Below are 23,794 nucleotides of genomic sequence, written 5' to 3' on the forward strand. Positions count from 1 at the left end.
TTTTTTTCTCCTTCCTTCCTTCCTTCCTTTCTTTCTTTCTCGTTTTCTTTCTTTGTTTTTTTCTTTTTCTTTCAAGCTCTGCGCCCAATGTAGGGCTTGAACTCACGACCCGGAAATCAAGAGTTGCATGCTGTACTGACTAAGCCAGCCTGGCACCCCTGGGATTTTGATTTTAGATAGCTTTAAAAAATCCAGAGAATTACATGCTTTAATAAGTGTGGTCCTTAAGTACTGTTTTAATTAACCCTTTTCTAGCCTTTCTAAAGTAAATTGGTATTGCAGGGTGATTTCTAGCAGCTTTGAAATGTCCAGCAGGTCATTTTCTGTTCCAAAAGTTGGAATGTTTTGCTAAGTCAGATGAAGCTTGTTATTTAACATGCTGATTGTGTTATAGTCAACACATTCTCTAGATGCTTTGTTCACAATACTGCTGGAAAATACCCAAGACTTTAGTGTTTTCAAATAAATGTTTTGTAGGCACCTCAGAGAGCAGGTTTATTTTGCAAAACTTTATGTGGCAGTTCATTTATGTGAAAATGTTTCTTATGTGAAATGTTTTAGTGTTTAAGTAATTTCCTGAACAGGATACTGGTAAAATAATCTGTTAAATATATAGGTATTTAAAATACTGATATTTAAAAGGCAAATGAAGAGAGTTAAATTTCTGGGGTATTTATCTTTTCTAAGAAGATACATTGTTTTGTCTTTTATAAATCTGCACTTTAAACAGGGTAATTGAGAATTGAAACTGTGTGACTGGAAACTATGTTTTATTGTCTGAATATCGCTAGTTAGTTATGTGGTTCTTTTTCTAATTCCCATTGTAGAGCCTTGTATAGAACAGTACTAGGGTTCTCTGGCTTTTCAAGAATGAAAAGGCCTTTTTGTCAAGTTTATTGGACCACATAGTGAATTTCTACTTTTAGTCTCCACTGAAGAAATTACATAATGACCCAAAGCTCCAAAACTACTGTGAATTAAGTAATACTTATAAATGAAAAGATTTCTTTTCACTGCTTATAATACTTTTTTATTAATGTTGGCAGATGATCCAGGGACTCGTTGTGTGTCTGACGATTCTAGATTTTTAGGTGATCTGGGTCATGCCTTAAATACTCAACAGTTCATTCCCAAATGAGTATCTCTTGAAGAGCTGCCTTGTGCAAAACAAAACAAAACAAAAATATCAAATATATTGTTTTATGCGTGTCACTCATATTCTTTTTCTTCTGTTTAATTTATCACTTGGCCTAATTCAGACCTATGGAAAAGTTACAGTAGTACAAAGAATTCTTACGTATCTTTCACCTGGATTCTTTAGATGTTAATATTTTATTCCATATGTGTTTACCTTTCTCTGTATATCTATATCTGTATATCTCTATTTTTTTCCTCAGTTTTTTTTTGAGGTGCAGACATATGTCCCTTTACCCCTATGTATCTATATTTTTACCCGTAATATTTTTCCTAAAAGCAAAGACTATTCAGTTTTTATGTCTCTTTAGTTACAGGTAATCTGAAAAGTTTCTTAGTCTTTGTGTTGTTTTCTGACATTGACATTTTGAAGAATACTGCCAGTTAATTTGTAGAATGGTCCTCAGTTTGGATTTGTTTTCTTGTACTTAGAAATGTTATAGTAAAATGTATTCCTCTTAGTACATTCATATCAGGAGACACATGATGTTGATATATCCCGTTACTAGTGATTTTAACCTTGATCACTTCAGGTGGGACCTGACGATTTCTTTCTGTTGATTGGTATGTGTCTTATGAGGATGTATTTTGAAACTGTGTAATTGGTTTTATTTTAAATTTAATTTAATTTAATTTATTTGTGAGGGTGAAAGAGAACGAGCAGGGGGGAGGGACAGAGAGAGAGAGAGAGAAGCAGACTCCCTGCTGAGCAGGAAGCCTGATGCGAGACTTGATCCCAGGATCTGGTGATCATGACCTGAGTGGAAGGGAGACACCTAACCAACTGAGCCACCCACGTGTCCCGAAACTGTCTAATTGTTGAGAGCTGTGAAGGGTCTTGCAAGCTAACAAATTAGCTGTGGAAGCTGGCAGAAGATAGGAGACTGTTAGGTCAGAGATAAAGGACTTTCTTACTCATAGCAATAGCAGTAGTCATTGTGTCAGTATTTTGCCTGGTTCCCCAACTGAATTCCCCACATTGTGATATGAACAAGGCCAGCCTGGTAACTTCTGCACAAAAGCGTTTGCATTGTTAGAGAGGAACCCTAGGTTTAGGAAACTTGAATCTTTCATAAGGGGCAGTGAACCTGCCTGACATTGGACCAAGAGGGAGTCATTATCTTTATTATACTGAACACTGAAAACCTGCCCTTTGCCCTGAAGGAAGACACTATGCTATCTCTATCTTCCAGGGATGTTCAGGGATATACAGATATCCTTTGAAAAGATACTCTGGAACAAAGACAGTCAGTGCCCTTCCTTGCAAGACAAGGAGAAACATGAGAGACCTATGGTGAATTATCTCCCAGCAATCATATTCTGTTATTTTTAATGCTTTCTCCCACTAGTTTTTGCATCTTTAGATAATTCTTTTTTTTATTTTTTATTTTTAAGATTTTATTTATCTGACAGAGAAATTACAAGTAGGTGGAGAGGCAGGCAGGGGCAGGGGAACCAGTCTCCCTGCTGGGCAGAGAACCCAATGCGGGGCTTGATCCCAGGATGCTGAGATCAGGACCTGAGTCGAAGGCAGAGGCCCAACCCACTGAGCCACCCAGGCGCCCCTAGATAATTCTTATTTGAATCAATGATTATGATTGTTGCTAAATAGTAAATTTTATGAATTGCTTTTCCTTCTTTCTTACTCCTCATGTCCTTCACTCCTTCCCCCTGGGGTGATAACATCCCAACTACCTGCATACAGGCCTTCCTAAAAGAATCTGTACATAGGGGAACTTGGGCTGTGTTGTAGGGCACCTCAAACTCATCATGTCTAAAATCCAATTTTCCTGTTTTTAAAAAATTTTTTTTTAAAAATTTTATTTACTTGACAGAGAGAGAGAGACAGTGAGAGAGGGAACATAAGCAGGGGGAGTGGGAGAGGGAGAAGCAGGATTCCCGCTGAGCAGGGAGCCCTATGTGGGGCTCCTTCCCAGGACTCTGAGATCATGACCTGAGCTGAAGGCAGATGCTTAGCAACTGAGCCACCCCCCAAAATATTTTCTATTATCATTTGGCTATCAGTTTTTACAAGCCAGAAATGTCTTGTGTCATTTCCTTTCTTCCCACCTCTCTGCGTTCTGTAGTTCTTCCTCCTAGCTACCTATTGGTAATTGGTACTCAGTTTCATTCCTTTGCTTGTACTGTCTTTGCTGAGGCTCTGATTGGCTGTTAACCTGGATTACTACAATAGTTTTTCAGCTGTTGTTTCCATTATTGTCTCTGTCAAGTTTATCTTTTAGAACTTTGCCTGAGTAATCTTTCTATAATATAGATATGATTATGTTGATTTTCTGTTTAAAACCCTTCCAGGGCTCCCATCACGTTATAGCTTCTTAGCATGGAGGACAGGTTTTTTATGATCTGTGCTTTTTCTTTTTATAGTTGTCTTTCTTCTTGGGGATCATCTTTTTCTCCAGTGGCCCACTCTCCTGGCAAGTTACATTCTAGCGTGGAAGTAGCGAACTTTCTTCAAGGGCTAGATGGCAAATAGTTGAGTTTTGCAAGCCACATATGGTCTCTGTTACATACTTTTTTTTTTTTAAATAACCTTTTAGAAATGTAAAAACTATTCTTAGCTGTGGACCATACAAAAATAGGCTGAGTCAGATTTGGCCAGCCATAATTCGTGGGCCTTTTTTCTAGCCAAAGAAAGCTAATATGTCATATTTTCATTAGTCTCTGCCTTTGTACATGCTATTGGTTTGTATTGCATGGACTATTCTTTTCTACATAGGAAATTTCTTCCCATGATCTTTCAAAATTTAGCTCATAGTAGATTAACTTACTGAATCCTTTCATGCTTCTTCAGGAGCATATTTGAAGATTTTATTTATTTATTTATTTGACAGACCGAGATCACAAGTAGGCAGAGAGGCAGGCAGAGAGAGAGGGAAGCAGGCTCCCTGCTGAGCAGAGAGCCGGATGCGGGGCTCGATCTCAGAACCCTGGGATCATGACCCGAGCCAAAGGCAGAGGCTTTAACCCACTGAGCCACCCAGGCGCCCCTCACGAGCATATTTGAATCATTTCCATTCTCCTTGCTACCTGCATGTCTCGCACATCTTATGTCATCTTATTTTACTGCCCTCGTTAGTAATGTAGTTATGTGGAAACAAGTGTTTGCCTTTTGCCAGAAGCAGCTCATTGAAGGAAAAACACGTTTTCTTCACTGCTGTGTCTTCCTGCTTGTAAGTGGCTTTACTTGATTTGAATAGAACGAAAAATTGAAAAAAAATAAAACCAAAACCTGATACAGTATATGGCTGTTGAATATGCTAGTAAATTATACCTAAAGTGGGGTTTTTCTTTCCTTTTCCTTTAACAAATACAATCAGAGAGGTTTTTCAGTTCTCTGGTAGACTTTTTCCCTCTTCATTTAAAAGTTAATGTGATATGAGGAATTTGAGAAACAAGACTGAGGGCCATATGGGAAAGGAGGGACATATGAAACAAGATGAAACCAGAGAGGGAGACAAACCATAAGAGTCTCTTAATCTCAGGAAACAAACTGAGGGTTGCTGGAGTGGAGCCGGGTGGGAGGCATGGGGTGGCTTGGTGATGGACATTGAGGAGGGTATGTACTATGGTGAGCGCTGTGTACTGTGTAAGACTGATAAATCACAGACCTGTACTCCTGAAACAATACATTATATGTTAATTAAAAATTTTTTTAAAAATGTGATTGTAGGCTGTGAAAGTATAGAAAGTAATAGAATCAAATCAAACAGGTCCTGTAGCTAACGGCCCTGCTTTTCCCTTTCTGCCCAGCATGTTTATCATTTCCACGTGTATTTTTATACTTTGACCACATACTTAATATATCTAAGTACAGTATAGGATTGTCTGCTATTCACTCTTAAATATAGGTTAATGCAATTATGCAACTTATTTTTGTTCTGCATTGTTGTTTTGAGATTTATCCATGTTCATATACATAATTGCATTTAATTCATTTTGCTCCATGTTGTTAGTTCTGATATATACAATTTTCCTCACATTCTGACATTTTTGAAATTGTGATACATCTTAAAATCAGTGGTGTCTCACCCTTATAATTGGTGTGTTTTTCCTTTTTTTGTGGTACTTAAACATATGATTGTGGTATATGCCACATTTGTATTGGGTGTTGTATGAAAAAGCCATACTTTATTCTTTGGCAATTAGGTTTTTTCAAAATTTTTGCTACTATATACAGAGCAACAGTGAACATTATTTTACCCGTGTTTTTTTTTTTTGTTTTGTTTTGTTTTTTATCTTTTTGTACTTAAGTGTGTGAGTTTCTGTAGGCAGGATGTCTACCTGGAACAATTGCTAGATGATGGACTAAGTCCATTTTCAGCTTTGCTCTCAAAAGTGACTACTACTTTAGTCCATAAGAGCTCTGTTGACCTACAACTCTTTAACATTGGGTATTGTTCTACCTTTTTGTCAGTCTCATGGGTATAAAATGGCATCTGACTGTAGTTTTAATTAGTGTTTTCCTTATTGCTAGTGAGACTGGGAATATGTCTTTTGGCATGTATTTCCTTTTCTGTGAATTGCTCATTTATATCTTTTATCAATTTTTCTACTGAATTTTGCTAAATACAACATGATTTCTTCAGATCTTTTGTTATGTATGTTGCCAGTATCTTCTCTGTTTCTGTGGCTTATTTTTGGTTTGGAATCATTTCATAAATGCATACAAATTTTAGATTTTAATAAAGTTGTATTTATCTTTTTCTATCTTGTTTAAAGAAGCATTTCTTCTTTCAGAGGTTTATGATTTCTTAAAAACATAACATTAATTTTAAATTGAAAGGCATAAAAACATAAACCTCTATTTAGGCTGACCAGGATATGTTTTGTGTTGTGAGACATTTATAGGTGTATTCTTTTAATGTTCTTTGGAGTGGAAAGGTAGAAATATTTATAATTGGTGAAGATTTCCTTCCCTTTTATATTTATCTTCTTGAAGGAAATTAAGGCACTTTAGTTGGAGAATAATTAGCATGTGGGTGTCAAACTCTTTAATGAGGGACAAATATAACACTGTAAACTTCTCATGATAAGTTCATAGGTGGTTATTATATGAAAAAAATTTGGGAAGTCACTAACTGGAGACTTAAAAAAGAGTAAAGCAGTGAAGATCTTTCTCTCTTTTTGGGTGGGGTAGGGTGAGGTGGGTTGCTGTTCTGAAATGAACACATGGTTACCTGTTCCATACAAGACATAAAAGAGTTTATAAAGTGCTTTATCTTTGTAGTTTGTACATGTTAAAGAAAAAAGGCAGGAGTGATTAAATTTTAGGTAAATTAACTCAATTATCTAAAAAAATAGTACCCCAAATTTGAATTTACAAATAAAAATAATTTATAGATGGATGCTTGGGTGGTTTAGTTGGTTGATGCCTTTGGCTCAGGTTATGATCCCAGAGCCCTGGGATTGAGCCCTGCATCAGGCTCCCTGCTCAGTGGAGAGTCTGCTTCTCCCTCTCCCTCTTTTGCTCCCTCACGCTTGTGCTCTCTCTTTCTCTTGCTCTCTCTCTCTCTGTGTCAAATAAATAATAGCTCAGTGGGGAGTTTGTGGGGCACCTGCGTGGCTCAGTGGGTTAAACCTTTGCCTTCTGCTCAAGTCATGATCTCAGGGTACTGGAATGGAGCAGGCATTGGGCTCTCTGCTCAGCAGGGTGCCTGCTCTCCCCCGCCCCGCCCTGTCCCCCCCCACCTGCCTCTGCCTACTTGTGATCTCTGTCTGTCAAATAAATAAATAAAATCTTAAAAAAAAAAATTCTTCTCCCTCTGTTCCTCCTGGTGCTTATTCTCAAATAACTAATTAAAAAAATATACCATTGCAATAACAGATTGTTCAGTTCATGACTTTCATCAGTCACTGTGTCATTAAAATAGTGGAATATTTGTTTTTAATACTCTTCTCCTTTATCTTTCAGTTATAAAATTCCTAAGAAAAATACTCCTTTATCCACTCCATGAAATGTTGACAAATTTTCAGTTGAAATGTATTTCCAAGGTATACCCTTTTCCTAGGTATATTTATGAGAGCAAAATTTTTATGGCTAAATCAAGCTAGAATAATCTATTATTTACATGAAAGTAGATTACTTTGAAGACCTCATTCTGTCTCCTTTGATGTGTTTGTCAGACTTTGTGATATCAAGACAGACATTTGTACAAAACTTAAAAGTTGTGATAAAACTGATGTTTGCAGTATCTTATTAAAAAAAAAAATAAGCTTGAAGGGTGCTTGGCTGGCAGTCAGTGGAGCATGTGACTCTTGATCTTGGGGTTGTGAGTTCAAGCCTCACATTGGGTATAGAGATTACTTAAATAAAATTTTTTTAAAAAACGTTTGAAATGATATGAGGCCCTAGCAAGGCTTTATTCATTTAGCTCTGTTCTAGACTTTGTGAGGAATGCAAAAGTAGTTTAAACATAGCATAATTTGGGTGTGCCTGGGTGACTCAGTTGGTTAAGCAATGGACTCTTCCCTTTGGCTCGTAACTGGCTCAGGTCATGATTTCAGGTCCTGAGATTGTGCCTGCATCTGCCTCACACTAGGGATGGAGCCTGCTTACGAATTCTCTTTTTCCCTCTTCCTCTGTCCTTCCCCTGAGTGCATGTGTGTGCATGCATATTCTCTCAAATAAATAAATTAATAAATTAAAAAATATAAAAAGGAAACAGTGTGATTTTTCTTCGGTCCACTAGCTGGGTGAACTAGGTTGATGCTGTTTTTTTTTTTTTCAAAAAGGCATTTTGCAGTGTTGAAAGTCATTAGAGTGATGCACAAAGCTCCTTTCTAGAAACGACTAAATTACTGATTTTCACATAAAAAATGCTTTGGTGAAGACCACTTTCCTTCAAGTGCTTTTACTTCTCTGAAGAAGTTTTGCTTTTGAATATTATCTCCGCTAAAGTGTTTCACGTCCTAGAAGTTCATCATACCTGAAGTATGATGAAAAAGGAAAAAGGAAAAAGATTGAGAGAATTCAGATTAAGAGTTTTGGATTCATTTGCTGCTAAGCATCTTTAAAAATACCTTTTGTGTTACATAAGAGAAATGTTAATTTTGAATCTAAGGTACTAGAAGGAGAGGAACTAGAATTTAGCAAAGGATATTGTGAATTTGTATAGTGGGAAATAGATAATCAGAAAGAGATGGTAGATCATAGGAAGAGATGGGTAATATTTTGAGGCCAGAATGTGAAGTACTGTTTTGACATGGGCAGGTCAGATCTTGAGGTTTAATTGAGGTGAGGGAGAGAAAGAAGGATCCAGGTAAAGACAAGAATGATAGGGATTTGGTCTAGTAGGGGACTGCTTATGTGGGGTAGGTGGTGGTTATTTTCTTTGTTGTTGTTGTTGTTTTTTTTTTTTTTTAGCATGCTCAATGATTTTTACTTAGTGCTTTTAAACCTTTTTGTATCTCGTGCAGATTATAGCATGCTGAAAGGCAATTGTAAATCTGTAATGTATGTTTTCTAATTTGACTAAAGACACACTGAATTAGTGAATTTAGTACTGCACTAACAGTGTAGAACATCTCATTACTCTTTTCACATAGGATAATTCTCCAGCTCTTTTAGTTTTGAGGACACCAGATTAAAGGTACATTGGTACTTTGTACCTGGTAAAGTAGTCTTAACTGTATTTTTCATTTCCTGTTCCATCCTTCTGTCCTTTACAGAGTTTGGTAATGAGTTCATTTTTGAAAATGGACTGCACTTGTGTCTACTTTATTTTAATATAGATTCTGGAAACGATAGATGTGTTCAGAAGAGAACTCTGAATGCAGGGTTCTCATGTAAACAGAATCAAAAGTTTATTTTGATCTAACATAGCTATTTGCTTATTTCCAGTTGAATGAAGATATTCCCTAAGGTTACTTGCATAGAGGTGCCTTTTTTTATTGGTTGTTGTGTGGTTATCATTATTATTTTTTTGATCATAGAATATTGACTATAAATGCTTTGGGTTTTTAACCCTGTTTATTTATTTATTTATTTTTAAAAGATTTTATTTATTTATTTGACAGAGAGAGATCACAAGTAGGCAGAAAGGCAGGCAGAGAGAGAGAGAGAGGAGGAAGCAGGCTCCCTGCTGAGCAGAGAGCCCGATGCGGGGTCTTGATCCCAGGACCCTGAGATCATAACCTTAGCCGAAGGCAGCGGCTTAACCCACTGAGCCACCCAGGCGCCCGTCTTAACCCTGTTTATTTTGAGATGATCTTTTAGTGCCCTGAGCTTCCCCTTATGTTAAAAAAATTTTAGTTTTACTTGTTTTTTTTCTTTTGTTTCTTCTTGTTGATCTTTAGAAATGCTGATCACATTCATATTTATATCTTAATAAAAAGCTTGATGCTTTTAGTAATGTAATGATTTCTGTGCTTTCCATTGATAGTCTGAGAAAACTGGGTATTATTCAGTAGTCATTTGGGAATGCCCAGCTGACAATGCCTAGCTAAACTATAGAGTTTAGTTTTTTAAAAAAATATTCTATTTATTTATTTGACACAGAGAGATCACAAGTAGGCAGAGAGGCAAGCAGTGAGAGAGGGGAAAGCAGGCTCCCTGCTGAGCAGAAAGCCTGAAGTGGGGCTTGATCCCAGGACCCTGAGATCATGACCTGAGCTGAAGGTAGAGACTTAACCCACTGGCTTAGTCGCCCCTATAGAGTTTAAAGTGTAATGTTTAATATTTGTCAAGAACTCAAGTGAAAAAGTAGAAAACTTACTTGTTATAGCTACGGATGATGTCAAGCTTTCGATGTTAGTACAGCCAGTATTGATGAATTAGATTTAAAAATCACAGTGAGATACCATATCACACCCATAAAGAAGAAAAAAATAACAAGTGTTAGTGAGGATGTAGAGAAATTGTAACCTTGTGCACTACTGGTTGAAATGTAAAATGATATAGTTGCTATGGGATATAGTATAGTGATTCCTCAAATTAAAAATAGAATGTCTATATAATCCAGTAATTCTACTTGTGGATATATATACAAAATTGAAAGAGTCTTGAAGAGAAATTTGTACATCCATGTTCGTAGCAGTATTATTCATAGTAGTCAAAAGGTGGAGGCAGTGGAAGCAACGCTATGTCTTTTTTTTTTTTTAATTAAGATTTTATTTATTTTTTGAGACAGAGCATGCACATGAGTTAGAGAGAGAGAGGAAGAGAATCTTAAGGAGGCCCCACATTCAGTGCAGAACCTGGTGTGGGGCTTGATCTCAGGACCTGGAGATCATGACTGAGCTGAGATCAAGAGTCAGATGCTTAGCCAAGTGAACCTCCTGGATACCCCTAAAGATTTTATTTTTAAGTAATCTCTATACCCAATATGGAGCTCACACTCAACAACCCCAAGATCAAGGGTTGCATGTTCCACTGACTAAGTCAGCCAGGTGCCCCCAAATATCTTTTGGTGGCTGAACAAATATACAAAATATGGCATATTCATACAATGAAATATAATTTAGTTTCAAATAGGAGGGAAATTCTGACATGTACTGCAACGTGGATGAACCTTGAATACATTATGCTAAGTGAAATCAGTCATAAAAGAGCAAATCCTATATAATTTCATAATACGGGATACCTGGAAGAGTTAAAATCTTAGAGAACATAGAGTGGTGATTGCCAGGGACTGGGGGCTGGGGACAGGGGCAATGGACAGTTGTTTAACGGGTAGAGTTCAGTTTTGGAAGAGGAAAAAGTTCTGGAGATTTGAACAACTAGGAGAAAGTTGAATAAGGCGAAAGCAAGGCATCATTGCCTTTACTCACCTATTTATGATGTCATAAATATTTTATTTTTTTATTTTTAAAAGATTTTATTTATTTATATGACAGAGATCACAAGTAGGCAGAGAGGCAGGTGGGGGATGGGTGGGAAGCAGCCTCCCCGCCAAGCAGGGAGCCCAATGTGGGGTTGGATCCCAGGGTGCCGGGATCATGACCCGAGCCAAAGGGAGAGGCTTTAACCCACTGAGCCACCCAAGCACCCCTGTCACAAACATTTTAAAGAAGAACCCAATTACTATGGGCTTTGTATAACTTTGGCAGAATTATTCAGAATTTTTATATTGGCTATAAGATAGTAAAGCATTTCTATTTTTGCTTTCTCCCTCCCTTCTCAGGAAGCCTAAAAGGGAAAAAAAGAAGAAAACGTTATGGCTAGTGGTAGTCAGTATTTTGGACTCCATGGACTTAAGCAGCTCCTGTACTCTGCTTACCATTAAAATCCATAAACTCCAAGTAGAATATATATACTCTTATCAGGTCATGAGTTTATCTGATGGAGGATTGGTAGAAGGAAAGACCTAATATCTGGATATGGTAGGGAGTCATAGTAGCTAAGTTAATTAGTAATTTAGAGTTCTTTCCTTGTGGTCTTTTATAACCATTATCTCCAGTATCGCCCCATCCCTTTCTTATGTGCTGTGTATGTTATGTGACATTCCTATCTGTGTTTATTTTCTAAAGTCCCCTTTGAGATTGGCCCCATATAGCACAGTGGTTGGTGAGGGGGTAATTTTCTTTCTTTTTTTTTTAAAGATTTTATTTATTTATTTGACAGACAGAGATCACAAGTAGGCAGAGAGGCAGGCAGAGAGAGAGGAGGAAGCGGGCTCCCCGCTGAGCAGAGAGCCCGATGTGGGGCTCGATCCCAGGACCCCGGGATCATGACCCGAGCCGAAGGCAGAGGCCTCAACCCACTGAGCCACCCAGGCGCCCCTGAGGGGGTAATTTTCTAAGCTTCCTTTAGGTGACCTTGATTGGGGCCCTTGGCTTAATTGTTTGCCTTCTAGCTTGGCATGTTGGGAAAGAAAATATAAGAGCAGCAGGGATTCAGAAATTGTAGATTCTTAAAGATCTCTAGGTCAGTTACCTGAATCTCAGCTGTCATCCACATAACACTTTGATTTAAAATGGCATGGATTGGGACTCCTGGGTGGCTCAGTCAGTTAAGCATCTGCTTTCTGATCATTTCATGATCCCAGGATCTGGGGTTGAATCCTGCATCGGACTCCTTGCTCAGCAGGGAGCCTGCTTCTCTGTTTGCTGCTTCTCCTACTTGTGTGTGCTCTCTCTGTCTGACAAATAAACAAAATCTTAAAAAAAATTAAAATAAAATGGCATGGATTGGCCAAGAGTGGTATGTGGTTCTATTCCCTAGGACTTCATCCCAATTTTTTCGGACTTTAGGGCCCTGCATAGGTAGAACTTGAATTTTCTGGGGTTTCTGTATAGACTAGATCACCTTTTTTTCTCAGATGTCAGTGTGTGTTGAAATGGCCTTGAGAGCTTATCCACATAAAAATGCCTGGACTGTACCACAGACTTCCTGAATCCAAATCTTTCTGGGTAGAATTTTAAATATATATATATCTATTTATTTAACTTTTTATTAAGGAAAGGTGTAAATAAACATATTCAAAAGTAGAACCCCTTTTTACTGTTAAGTTCCTGTAATGAATGATTTATGGCTAATCTAATTTTATTCATATCCCCATCCATTTTCTCTTCTTTATTATTTTGAAGTGAATCCCAGATGTATTGTTTCATTTCTAAATATGAAATTTATATATTTTAATGATTCAGATGATTCAAAGACGTATTTTTGAACAGGCAATACATGCATGTAGCAAAAATTAAAGTGGTGAAAAAGAGTGAAAAGTAAATCTTTGTCAATGCCCCCACTATCCTGTTACTCTCCTCCAAGATAAAGGAACTGACAGTTTCTTTATGTTTGTACAGATATTCAGTGTATATGCAATTATATACATATGTAATTCTTTTTATTACACATAGTAATATCTGTTGTGTAGTACACATTTTTCTGAATCTTGTTTTTTCATATAACAATATGGGAATCAGTCCATACAGGATAGATTGTTTTCATTCTTTTTTTAAAAAAAGATTTATCTATTTATTTTAGAGAAAGGTTGGGGGGAGAAAGAGAGCATGTTGGTGTGCATATGCACATAAGTCAGGGGAGGGAGGGGAGAGAAAGAATCTCAAGCAGACTCCCTGCTAAATACAGAGCCCCATGCAGGCCATATCTCATGACCCTGAGATCACGGTCTGAGCAGAAACCAAGAGTGGGTCGCTTAACCTACTGAACCACCTGGGTGGCTGTTTCAATCTTTTTAAAGGTTCTAGTTGATCTGTGTATCAAGGTGTATGCTTAACCTACTGAGCCACCTGGATGGCTGTTTTCATTTTTTTTTTTTTTAAAGATTTTATTTATTTATTTGACAGACAGAGATCACAAGTAGGCAGAGAGGCGGGCAGAGAGAGAGAGGAGGAAGCAGGCTCCCTGCTGAGCAGAGAGCCCGATGCGGGACTCGATCCCAGGACCCTGAGATCATGACCTGAGCCGAAGGCAGCGGCTTAACCCACTGAGCCACCCAGGCGCCCCTGTTTTCATTCTTTTTAAAGGTTGTAGTTGGTCTGTGTATCACGGTGTATTTATTTACCCAGTGCCTTTCAAGTGGGTGTTTAGGCTATTTCCAGTACTGTGTTTCTTTACACAGTACTGCATGAATATTCTTTTATTATCTCTGAGTTTACACAGTACTGCATGAATATTCTTTTATTATCTCTGAGTTGCCCGATTATATGTCCGTTTTGTTAGACATTGCCAAATTGCTTTTCTGCTGTCTGTGTATGGTATGCACGGTTTTCCAGGCTCACCGGTTCCATTTTAAAAATGCTTTTCATGTGTCTCCTATTTATGTTCAAGCTTTTCTTTAAATCCACAAATATATTTATAATAGCTGTTTTTGAAATTTTTGTCTGAGTTTCATTATCTGTCTCTTTGAATCTCTTTCTGTGGGTGTGGGTCACAGAAGTGATTTGAAATGAGAATCATGATAGTGCTAAATTATTGAAGATAAGGTTGGGGATCTTCACAAACAGTGTTAAGTGAATTAGATGGGTTCAGTATGGTTAGAAGGAACTTACAGTGTGGCTTTGCTTCATTAAAAGGAGATATATTGGTGGAATACTGAACCTTCTTCTGATGGTGGATGAAATGGTTTGGAACTCCACCATTTCAATTTATGATTTTTCTCTTACACATTGAACATCAAATTTTAATTTGTCTACTAAGGTATTATTGCTCATTTCTTAACGGAGCCAGGTCAACTTAGGAATGTGGTAAGTAGTTAACAAGAAATGTTTAGGGGGCATCTGGCTGATTTAGTTGGTAGAACATATGACTTTTGATCTGGAGGCTATGAGTTTGAGCCCTGTGTTGGGTGTGGAGATTACTTAAAAATAAAATCTTAAAAAAAGTGTTTAGGAAGTTGAAAATTTATGCCTTTTATCTGAAGCGCAATGTATTTACCTGTTCCTTTTACTATACCCCCGCTCTGTGACCTTGGCCAGTTAGCTAGTTCCTTTGAGTTTTAGTTTTCTTAACAGCAATTTGGGAAGACATTAATATGATTAAACAAAATATTGCAGGGGCACCTGGGTGGCTTAGTTAGTTAAGCGTCTGCCTTCAGCTCAGGTCATGATCTTGGGGTGCTGAGATCAAGCCTACCTTGGGCTCCTTGCTCAGTGCGGAATCTGCTTCTTCCTCTGCCCCTCCCCCTGCTCGTGCTCTCTCTTTTCTCTCTCTCTCTCTCAAAATCTTTTAAAAAATAAAATATTATAAATAAAGCATTTGTTAAAATGCTTTGCATGGTAAGTCCTTTAGAAGATGGTGACTCATTATTTTAAATATTGTATGTATTACATGTTGTGATGGAAATCTGTTGTTTTTGAATTGGAGAATTAATATTTGATTTGTTAAAACAGCATGAGATTGCCCAGTTAATACAATACAGATTTTTAAATTGCAGAGTGGAAATATTTTAAAATTAATCTGACCAGCTCTCATTTCTTGGATACCAACTCTGTATCTTGGGAATTTTGTTTCAGATCTAGTATGAAAGACTGATGGTTATACTGACAATTACAATGTCATGTCATGTCATGTCATGTCATGTCATGAATGCTAATTAGAAGAACATAGAAACTTTTATGAGAGCACAAAATGCCCCACTCTGGCCTTAAAGGATGAGTGGCGAGTGTGTGTCCCAAGAAAGTCTTCAACAAGAAGGTTAATCTGAATGTAAAGATGTCTGCTTAAGCATACAGGGCTGGATGCGGAAAAGACATTATGAGAAAATCGTGCAAAGGGACCTATATCTGGCTTCTGTACTTATTTTTACAATTGATTGTATTTTTTCTGAGGCAGTTCTTGAGCTTTAGATTTAAAGAATGTGACTGTAGTTATGTAGTGGATATTTTCTGTCATTGTCATTGATTCATAAATGATAATTTGGTGATAGAATGCTTTATCTTTGCCAAATATGTATAGTGTAGGGATCTGTACTTTTCCTTTTGGGGGAAAAATGGTTGGTACAGTTCCTAGGGCATATCTTCTTGATTGCAACTGCTTGGTAAATATTTTTTGATTAAATGAATGCACTCAACTCTTTATTCCCAGGCTTTTATGCAATACTCAAGGTAGCAAGCACTAACTAGCTAAAATGGAGAAACTGAAATACTTATCTAATTCAAGGGGGAAAAACCTTAATGGAGTTTAATTATTTTTACAAATTATGGACTTGACCCTTGAAGGTTTTCTTCATGATATTTAAAATTAAAAACAAATTCTTGTAGTTAATATGTCCTTTTTTCCCCCCTTCCCCCCCAGGTATGGCCTCACAAGTCTTGGTCTACCCACCGTATGTTTATCAAACTCAGTCAAGTGCCTTTTGTAGTGTGAAGAAACTCAAAGTAGAGCCAAGCAGTTGTGTATTCCAGGAAAGAAACTATCCACGGACCTATGTGAATGGTAAAAACGTTGGAAATTCTCATCCTCCCACGAAGGGTAGTGTTTTTCAGACAAAGATACCATTTAACAGACCTCGAGGACACAACTTTTCATTGCAGACAAGTGCTGTTGTTTTAAAAAACACTGCGGGTGCTACAAAGGTCATAGCAGCTCAGGCGCAGCAAGCTCAAGTGGAGGCATCTCCGATTGGGGCGTGGCGACACAGGTTAAATTTCCTCGAAGGCCCCCAGCGATGTGGATTGAAGCGCAAGAGTGAGGAGTTGGATAATCATAGCAGCGCAATGCAGATTGTCGATGAATTGTCCATACTTCCTGCAATGTTGCAAACCAACATGGGAAATCCAGTGACAGTTGTGACAGCTACCACAGGAACCAAACAGAATTGTACCTCTGGAGAGGGTGACTATCAGTTAGTACAGCATGAAGTCTTATGCTCCATGAAAAATACTTATGAAGTTCTTGATTTTCTTGGTCGAGGCACTTTTGGCCAGGTAGTCAAATGCTGGAAAAGAGGGACAAATGAAATCGTAGCAATCAAAATTTTGAAGAATCACCCTTCTTATGCACGTCAAGGTCAAATAGAAGTGAGCATATTAGCAAGGCTCAGTACTGAAAATGCTGATGAATATAACTTTGTACGAGCTTATGAATGCTTTCAGCACCGTAACCATACTTGTTTAGTCTTTGAGATGCTGGAACAAAACTTATATGACTTTCTGAAACAAAACAAGTTCAGTCCCCTGCCACTAAAAGTAATTCGACCAATTCTTCAGCAAGTGGCCACTGCACTGAAAAAATTGAAAAGTCTTGGTTTAATTCATGCTGACCTCAAACCAGAGAATATTATGTTGGTGGATCCTGTTCGGCAGCCATACCGGGTTAAGGTGATAGACTTTGGGTCGGCCAGTCATGTATCAAAGACTGTTTGTTCAACATACCTACAGTCTCGGTACTACAGGTAGGTGACAGCTACTTTTTGGCTATTTAGTAAATGTTGAATTTTGGCTAAATGAAATAATTTTGTGTGTGTACATGGTGAGAAAGACAGCGTGGATAAATGAAGAAATCAAGATAAGATTAGTTTAGGTTTGAGGTGTTAAAAAGATTTTTAAAATTTAGGCGTAAAATCTGCCCAAACAGAATTGGAATCTCTACTGCAATTCCAAGCCAAAGACATTTGGTTGGTTATTTTTATTGTTAACAGGAGGCCTGAAGTCATGGTAGGTGATTGGTGATGATCAGATAGAAGTCTTCAAATGCTGGGAAAGGTTTATAGTAATTTTTGTATATATCTTTGGGCATTTCAGCACTTAAGAGAACTAGTATATTAAAGACAGTCAGATGTAACTGAATACTTAGGAAAGTTACATATGAGAATTTAAAAAGTTATTCTGATTAGTGGTTTTAAGATTCAGAAGATTCAAGCGTACTTCCATGGCTGCCATGAACGTTCAGGAGACTTTCCCATAACAAGTTTCATTATACTCTTCTCATCTATATGTGGGTGTTGGAATTTAAAGAAGAAAATAATTTCATATAAATATTGATAAAGTGCAATAGTGTCGTGATTAATATAATGCTAGCCTAGAATATAATAGGTAGCTTAAGGGCTAATAATTACCAAGATTCAAAATACCTACTTGAGTAGGTAAACTGGTTTTGGATTCATAGTTTTATCATTTTGAGAAATTGTTTTCATTTCAGCTAGAATGAATTTGTGGTCTTGGTGAACTCTAGAGCCCCAACAGAGTAGGCAGATAATAAGAGCTGCTAATACTGGCCATTAAGAAGTTAGTGAATAGACAGATACATGGCAGTTTATTGTTGGGAATTGGTAGAATATGAGGATTATAAATTTAAACCTGGCAAGGGGTAGTTATTTTTTTTCTTTTGAAGATTTATTTACTTACTTTTAGAGAAAGAAAGCACGCATGTGAGAGCGAGCATGGTATGGTGGTGGTGGTGGTGGGGAAGTGGGACAGAGGGAGAGGGACAAGCAGATCCGTCCTCAGTGCGGAGTCAGATTTGGGCTTGATCCCAGGACCCTGAACCAAAATCAAGAGTTGGATGCTCAACCAGCTGAGCCACCTAGGTGCCCCTATTTTCTGGTGTTATATCTATCTTTGTACTGTACCTCTCAACCAGATTAGTTTCTGGCAAATACGTGCCTTAGTATCTAGGACAAGATTTGGGAGATACATTAGCTACTACAACAACCAACTCCAAATATATGCCTTGCCAGTAGTAAGTCATTAGGAGCCCCACCTTCCTGTCAGTTACTGATAATTTATTAAAATATGTATTAGAAACTGGGAACATAGCCTGATTTATTATTTAGTATATTCCTGATTGTCAGATTTTTAATACTAGAGTGCTAGAAACTATTCCATTTTAAATGGTTTAAAAGATGGTAGGGGCACCTGGGTGGCTCAGTTAATCATCGGCCTTTGGCTCAGGTTATGGTCCTGGGATTGAGCCCTGCAATGGGCTTCCTGCTCACTAGGGAGTCTGCTTCTCTCCCTCTCCTTCTTACTTTTCACCACTAGTTCTCTTTCTTGCTCTCTCAAAAAAAAAAAAAAAAAAAAAAGCTGTATCAGGACAGTAAGTCTTATTTAATATATTATTACATTTGTTTGAGCCTCTGTATAACTTTTTTTTTTTTAATATAATAGAATACAGGATTAGGTTTCTGTTCATTTTTTTCCAGAAAAATTATTTAAAAATTTATTTAACAGCATGAGAAAAATGGTTTTTTTTCCTTCCCTTTGTGCTCTTTGGATTCTGTCTTAAGAGCTTTTAATTGTCAGCTAGCATATTATATAAACCCCCAGGCTCCAGCTGCTTGGGCTCTATATTTAGTTCACTTGTTAGTAAATGACTTCGTTTTATTTGGGTCCTACATTAATACTGCATATCAGATTTAGTTCTGTGTGATACCTAGACTCCTTTTCTTTATTTGAAATCTTTTGGATGAGAGTGAAAAAAACAAACAAAAACAAGAGAACTTTATTTTTTATACTTGAGAACATTTATTAAATGTTTCAAGAAAGTAAAGGAAATCCTCTAAAGCAATTTGAAATGGTAAATATTTTATGATGTTGATTTCTAGTATTAGGTCTTTGCACAAATACTAGCCTCTGGTAGGAATGAAAAAAAAGCTATGAATAGTTGCTAAGTACAATTAGTAAGTTTCTAATTTGTTTTTCTGTATAAATTTCAAGTTGATAATTTATCTGAATTTCACAAGGTATACCGTTGCTAACTTACAGGTTCTGTGTTTAGAGTAAAAAAATGAGATTGTTACTTGTAAACAAGGGCTCATGTTAGTAGCATTTTGGGTGACGTTGCTCAGGTACAGACATTTAAAAGGGACTTTATGTTATTTAGATTCAAGAGCTAGGAGAGAGTAAGTGTAAGACTGGTGAAAAGGTTTTAAAGTCCTTAATTATGTACTGTTATACTGTCTAGTGTAGTTTTGCATGAAAATAGCTGGTAACCATTAATCTTTTTCAGGATTTGTTCACCAACTTTGGCTTAAGTTTTTGACTTAAGGTTGCTTAAAATTTGATTCGGCAGTAAGCAAAAGTGTCTTACACTTGATTTTTAACTCTGTTGTATTTTAAAAAACAAAAGCAGGAAGTGGAAACTTACCAAATTAAATATTTTTGAGCTAATCATGGTAAGAACACACGTACCTTAAGTTCCAAGGTAAACGATCTGTGTTTAAATACAGTTCATGTGTTATTCTATTTCTTTGAACTGTGCTACACAGAAATGTAGTAGGGATATCTTAAAATAGACAGGGGACAGTGGCCAGAAATTGTTGACTACTATAGATGGTGAGGCTGTCTACCTCTTGCAGTGATATAAGCCAGAAGTACATACTAAGGGCATTGATTTGCTCAAGGTCAGCATGTTCTAAATTCAGCTGCATGAGTATGGTTTCTGTCAAGAACACGCAGGACTCTTGAATGCATAAAAGGTTTTAGCAGCAGAAGGTGCTGTGTTTATGAGGTGCGGTGGCAACATTCAGTTCATGAATATTTTCCTTTTTCTTTTAAATGTAGAATTCTAGCCTGTGGTTTGAGTCATTTCAGAACATAGGGACAGGAAAGTGGACTGTAAAATAACCTGAAAAGCAGTTATATATATTGCAAGCCTACTGAGTAATTTACCATTAATTGTTGTAGAGGTAAAAAATGCTTTCTGTTTTGCCTGTAATAGTTGACAGAATGGTATGTAATGATAAATTTAGGCTTATCAGTTTTTGTTTAGGTTCTTCCCATCCCCTTATGCCTTTTTAGATCTAGCAATACCAAAGACAAAGTTTCTGTTTCAAAATTAAGATACATAGAATGACCCATGAAGGAATAACCAATACATTATTTAGGGTACTCTATAATAATAGAAGGCTGTGTATGTAAAGTATATTTTGTTTGTTTGTTTTGGAGTGCTTTTGTATGTATATTTCCTGTTTTGTTTCTCCTGTCTCACCCCTTGAGGTAAGACAATTGGTAGAATTCCTATTGAATAAATAGAAAACTGAGGCTTATAGAAGTCGAACAGGTCCAAATTCATACTGCAAATTTAACTCAATTTTCGTTGAGTCCTTTTTGTGTGCTGGAACTGTGCTAGGGATACAGAGATGATTAAGACATGATTTCATCATTTAATGGTGGAGAAAAATAGTTTGTCTTAAGAAGTCCTCGGGTACAGGTATAGGCAGGGTGCTATGAGAACCCAGAGGAGAGCACTTAGCCTCATTTGTGGGTTCAGGAAAGGCTTCTGTGACCCTTGAATGAGCCTTGAGAGTAGAGAAGGAGTTAGGATCAACTAGTATTAAAGTTCTCTCTGTCTAAACCACCCTTACCCAAAAGAGCTCAGCATTGGCTGAAATTGCTGACAGTTTCTTTTCTGTATTATGAAATAGTTATGTTGGGGGAAATCCTTATTAGACAAAATGCTGTCAGCTGGGTTCTAACAGAAGTTTTTTTTTTTTTTTAAAGATTTTAATTCATTTATTTTAGAATGTGTGCAGATGTGGGGAGGGACAGAGAGAAAGAGAGAGAGAACCTCAAGCAAGACCTCCTGCTGAGCGTGGAATCTGCCGTGGGGCTTGATCCCACCACCCTGAGATCATGATCTGAGCCTAAATCAAGACCCACCACCCTGAGATCATGATCTGAGCCTAAATCAAGAGTCGGATGCTTAACCGATTGAACCACCTAGGTGCCCCTCATTTTAACAGACGTTTTAATGTGCTGTCTGGTGGCTCACTGGGTTAAGCATCTGCCTTTTGCTCAGGTCATGGGTCCTGGGATTGAGTCCCACATCCGGCTCCTTGCTCCGTGGGGAGCCTCCTTCTCCTTCTGCCTGCTGTTCCCCTTGCTTGTGCACATGCTCTCCCTCTCTTCTTTCTCTCTCGGACAAATAAATAAATAAAATCTTAAAAAAAGAGAAAGAAAAGTTTTGATAGATGCTTCCCAAGTCTGTAAAGACATAGATTATATATATATAATACATATATATATAATACTGTATTAATGTTAATGATATACATATACATATATATGGCTTTCAAATAAAAATTTTGGTGAAGCTTTTACAATTTTTTTAATATAAATTTATTAAGGTATATTTCACATACCATGAACTTTACCCATTTGAAGTGTACAGTTCAGTGGTTTTTTTTTTAGTACATTCATGGTTGTGCATCATCTTCACAATTTTAGAATATTTTCCTCACCCCCAGCAGAAATCCCTTTTTCCTACCCTCTAGCCATCTTTCCCCACTAACGCATTCTCTAAACCAAAAATCTACTTTCTATTTCTATAGTTTTGTATATTCTGAGCAGTTTATATAAATGTGTCCATACACTATGTGGTCCTTTTTTACTTTTCTTCATGTAGCATAATGTTTTCAAGGTTCGATTGTAGCATGTTACTAGTAATTCATTTCTTTGTGTTGCTACATAGTATTCCATTGTATAGATGCACCACATTTTATGTATCCCTTCATCATTGGATGGAGATCTTTTAAAATTTTATCAGTGGAAATATACATGAATAGAAAACTGTAAAGTGATCCACAGTTAAGTCTTCCATTCAAGATACTTAGTGTATATAAAATGTAAAGTATTGTGCTGGGTGTTGGTTGTTCATTGAGGAGCATAAATGCAGACCTTACCATTATGGTGTTTTGAGTCTAATGGGTAGACAACCAAAAAGGTAAAGTAGTACTCTTGAATGAAAAGAACAGGGAGAAAGAACAACAAGATACCTACTTTTTTTGTTTCTTTTTGACTTTTTGCTTTGAAATAATTTTAGACATACAAAAAAAGTTGCAAAAATACTACAGAGAATTCCTGTATACCTTTCACCAGTATTTTCCAAATGTTTCAAATTTAAACATTTTAGTTTTATCACTCATTCTTTAGCCGTGTGTGCTCGCGCGCACGCACACACACAGACACACACACACACACACACATGCTTTTTTCTTGCAGTGATTGACAGAAAGTTTCGGATGTGAGGCCCCCTTGCCTCCAGATACTTGTGTATATTTCCTTAACATATGGACATTCTCTTATGTAACTCCAGTACAATGATTAAAATCTTCATCAGTTAACATTAATTCAGTATTATTGATTTGAAGAACTGTTTGAATTACTCAAAATACCATTTGTTTTGAGGAAATTAAAATCAGTTCAGTACCAGTACCTTATTTACAGACTTTATTCAGATTTTACCAGTTTCCTCACCAATGACCTTTTTCCTGCCCAGAATTTAGTTGAAGATCACACATTGTATCATTTACCATATATATCCCTTTAGTGTCCTCTAACCTGGAGTAGTGTCTTGGTTCTTTCTTTGCCTTTCATAACCTGACACTTTTTTTTTTAAGTAGGCTCCACGCCCAACTGTGGAACCCACTGTGGGGCTTGAACTCACAACCCTGAGATCAAGATGTGAGATGAGATAGTCAGACACTTAACTGAACCACCCAAGTGCCTCAACCCAGATACTTTCAAAGAGTACTGGATAGTTATTTTGTAGAATGCTCCTAAATTTTAGATTGTCTGCTGTTTTCAGGTTATGCATTTTTAGAATAACTGCACAAAAGTGATGTTGTGTTCTCACATGTTGGGAGGAACATGATGTCATTTTCCCCATTACTGGTTAACTTTGGTCACTTGGTTGAGATGGTGACTGGCAGATTTTTCCACTAGAAGTTTTTTTTTTTTTTTTTTTGTAATTAAGTATCTTTTGAAGAAGAACTTTGAGAATATACTTCTTTCTCATCTTATTTTCACGAACCAGTTTTAGCCTCTCAGTGAATATGGCCTTAAATTACAACTATGGGGTTATGAAATGATTTTCTGTCATTCCTGTAAAAGGAATTCTTTTATAAAGAGGAATTTTCCTTTACTTAGTCTTTTTGTTTCTATGTGGACTCATGGATTCATATTCATTGGGTTATAATGTTATTTGTTATTATTTGTTTTATTGAATAATTGTTCTAAACTGTCCAGCAGGAGCCATTTTAAGCTCACTCCTGTGTCCCTTTGCCATGGCTCCATCCTCCCTTGAGTGCTTACTTTCTGGTACCACAAGATGTTCCAGACTGACTTTGTACCTCCCTGCCCCATCCTGATAATGGCTGTTGCTCTAAGGGACTGTGGTTCCTTTTATTGGAGAATGGTGTTTAGAAAACAAGATGGGTGCTAGTGCCAGATATGCTCA

General features: G+C 37.1%; 1 protein-coding gene across 12 annotated transcripts in view; it reads left to right on the plus strand.

Annotated features, from left to right (window-relative positions):
- Nucleotides 1-23,794, plus strand: part of HIPK3 (homeodomain interacting protein kinase 3) — a 94,573-nt gene that overhangs the window by 15,425 nt on the left and 55,354 nt on the right. For all 12 annotated transcript variants that reach the window (XM_082748889.1, XM_082748898.1, XM_082748893.1 and 9 more), the window contains exon 2: nt 15,911-17,009. In XM_082748889.1, the coding sequence (XP_082605015.1) occupies nt 15,911-17,009 (1,099 nt within the window). The remainder of the gene's footprint in view (nt 1-15,910; nt 17,010-23,794) is intronic.

Source organism: Mustela nivalis, assembly GCF_964662115.1.
Source record: "Mustela nivalis genome assembly, chromosome: 9".
Classification (NCBI taxonomy): domain Eukaryota; kingdom Metazoa; phylum Chordata; class Mammalia; order Carnivora; family Mustelidae; genus Mustela; species Mustela nivalis.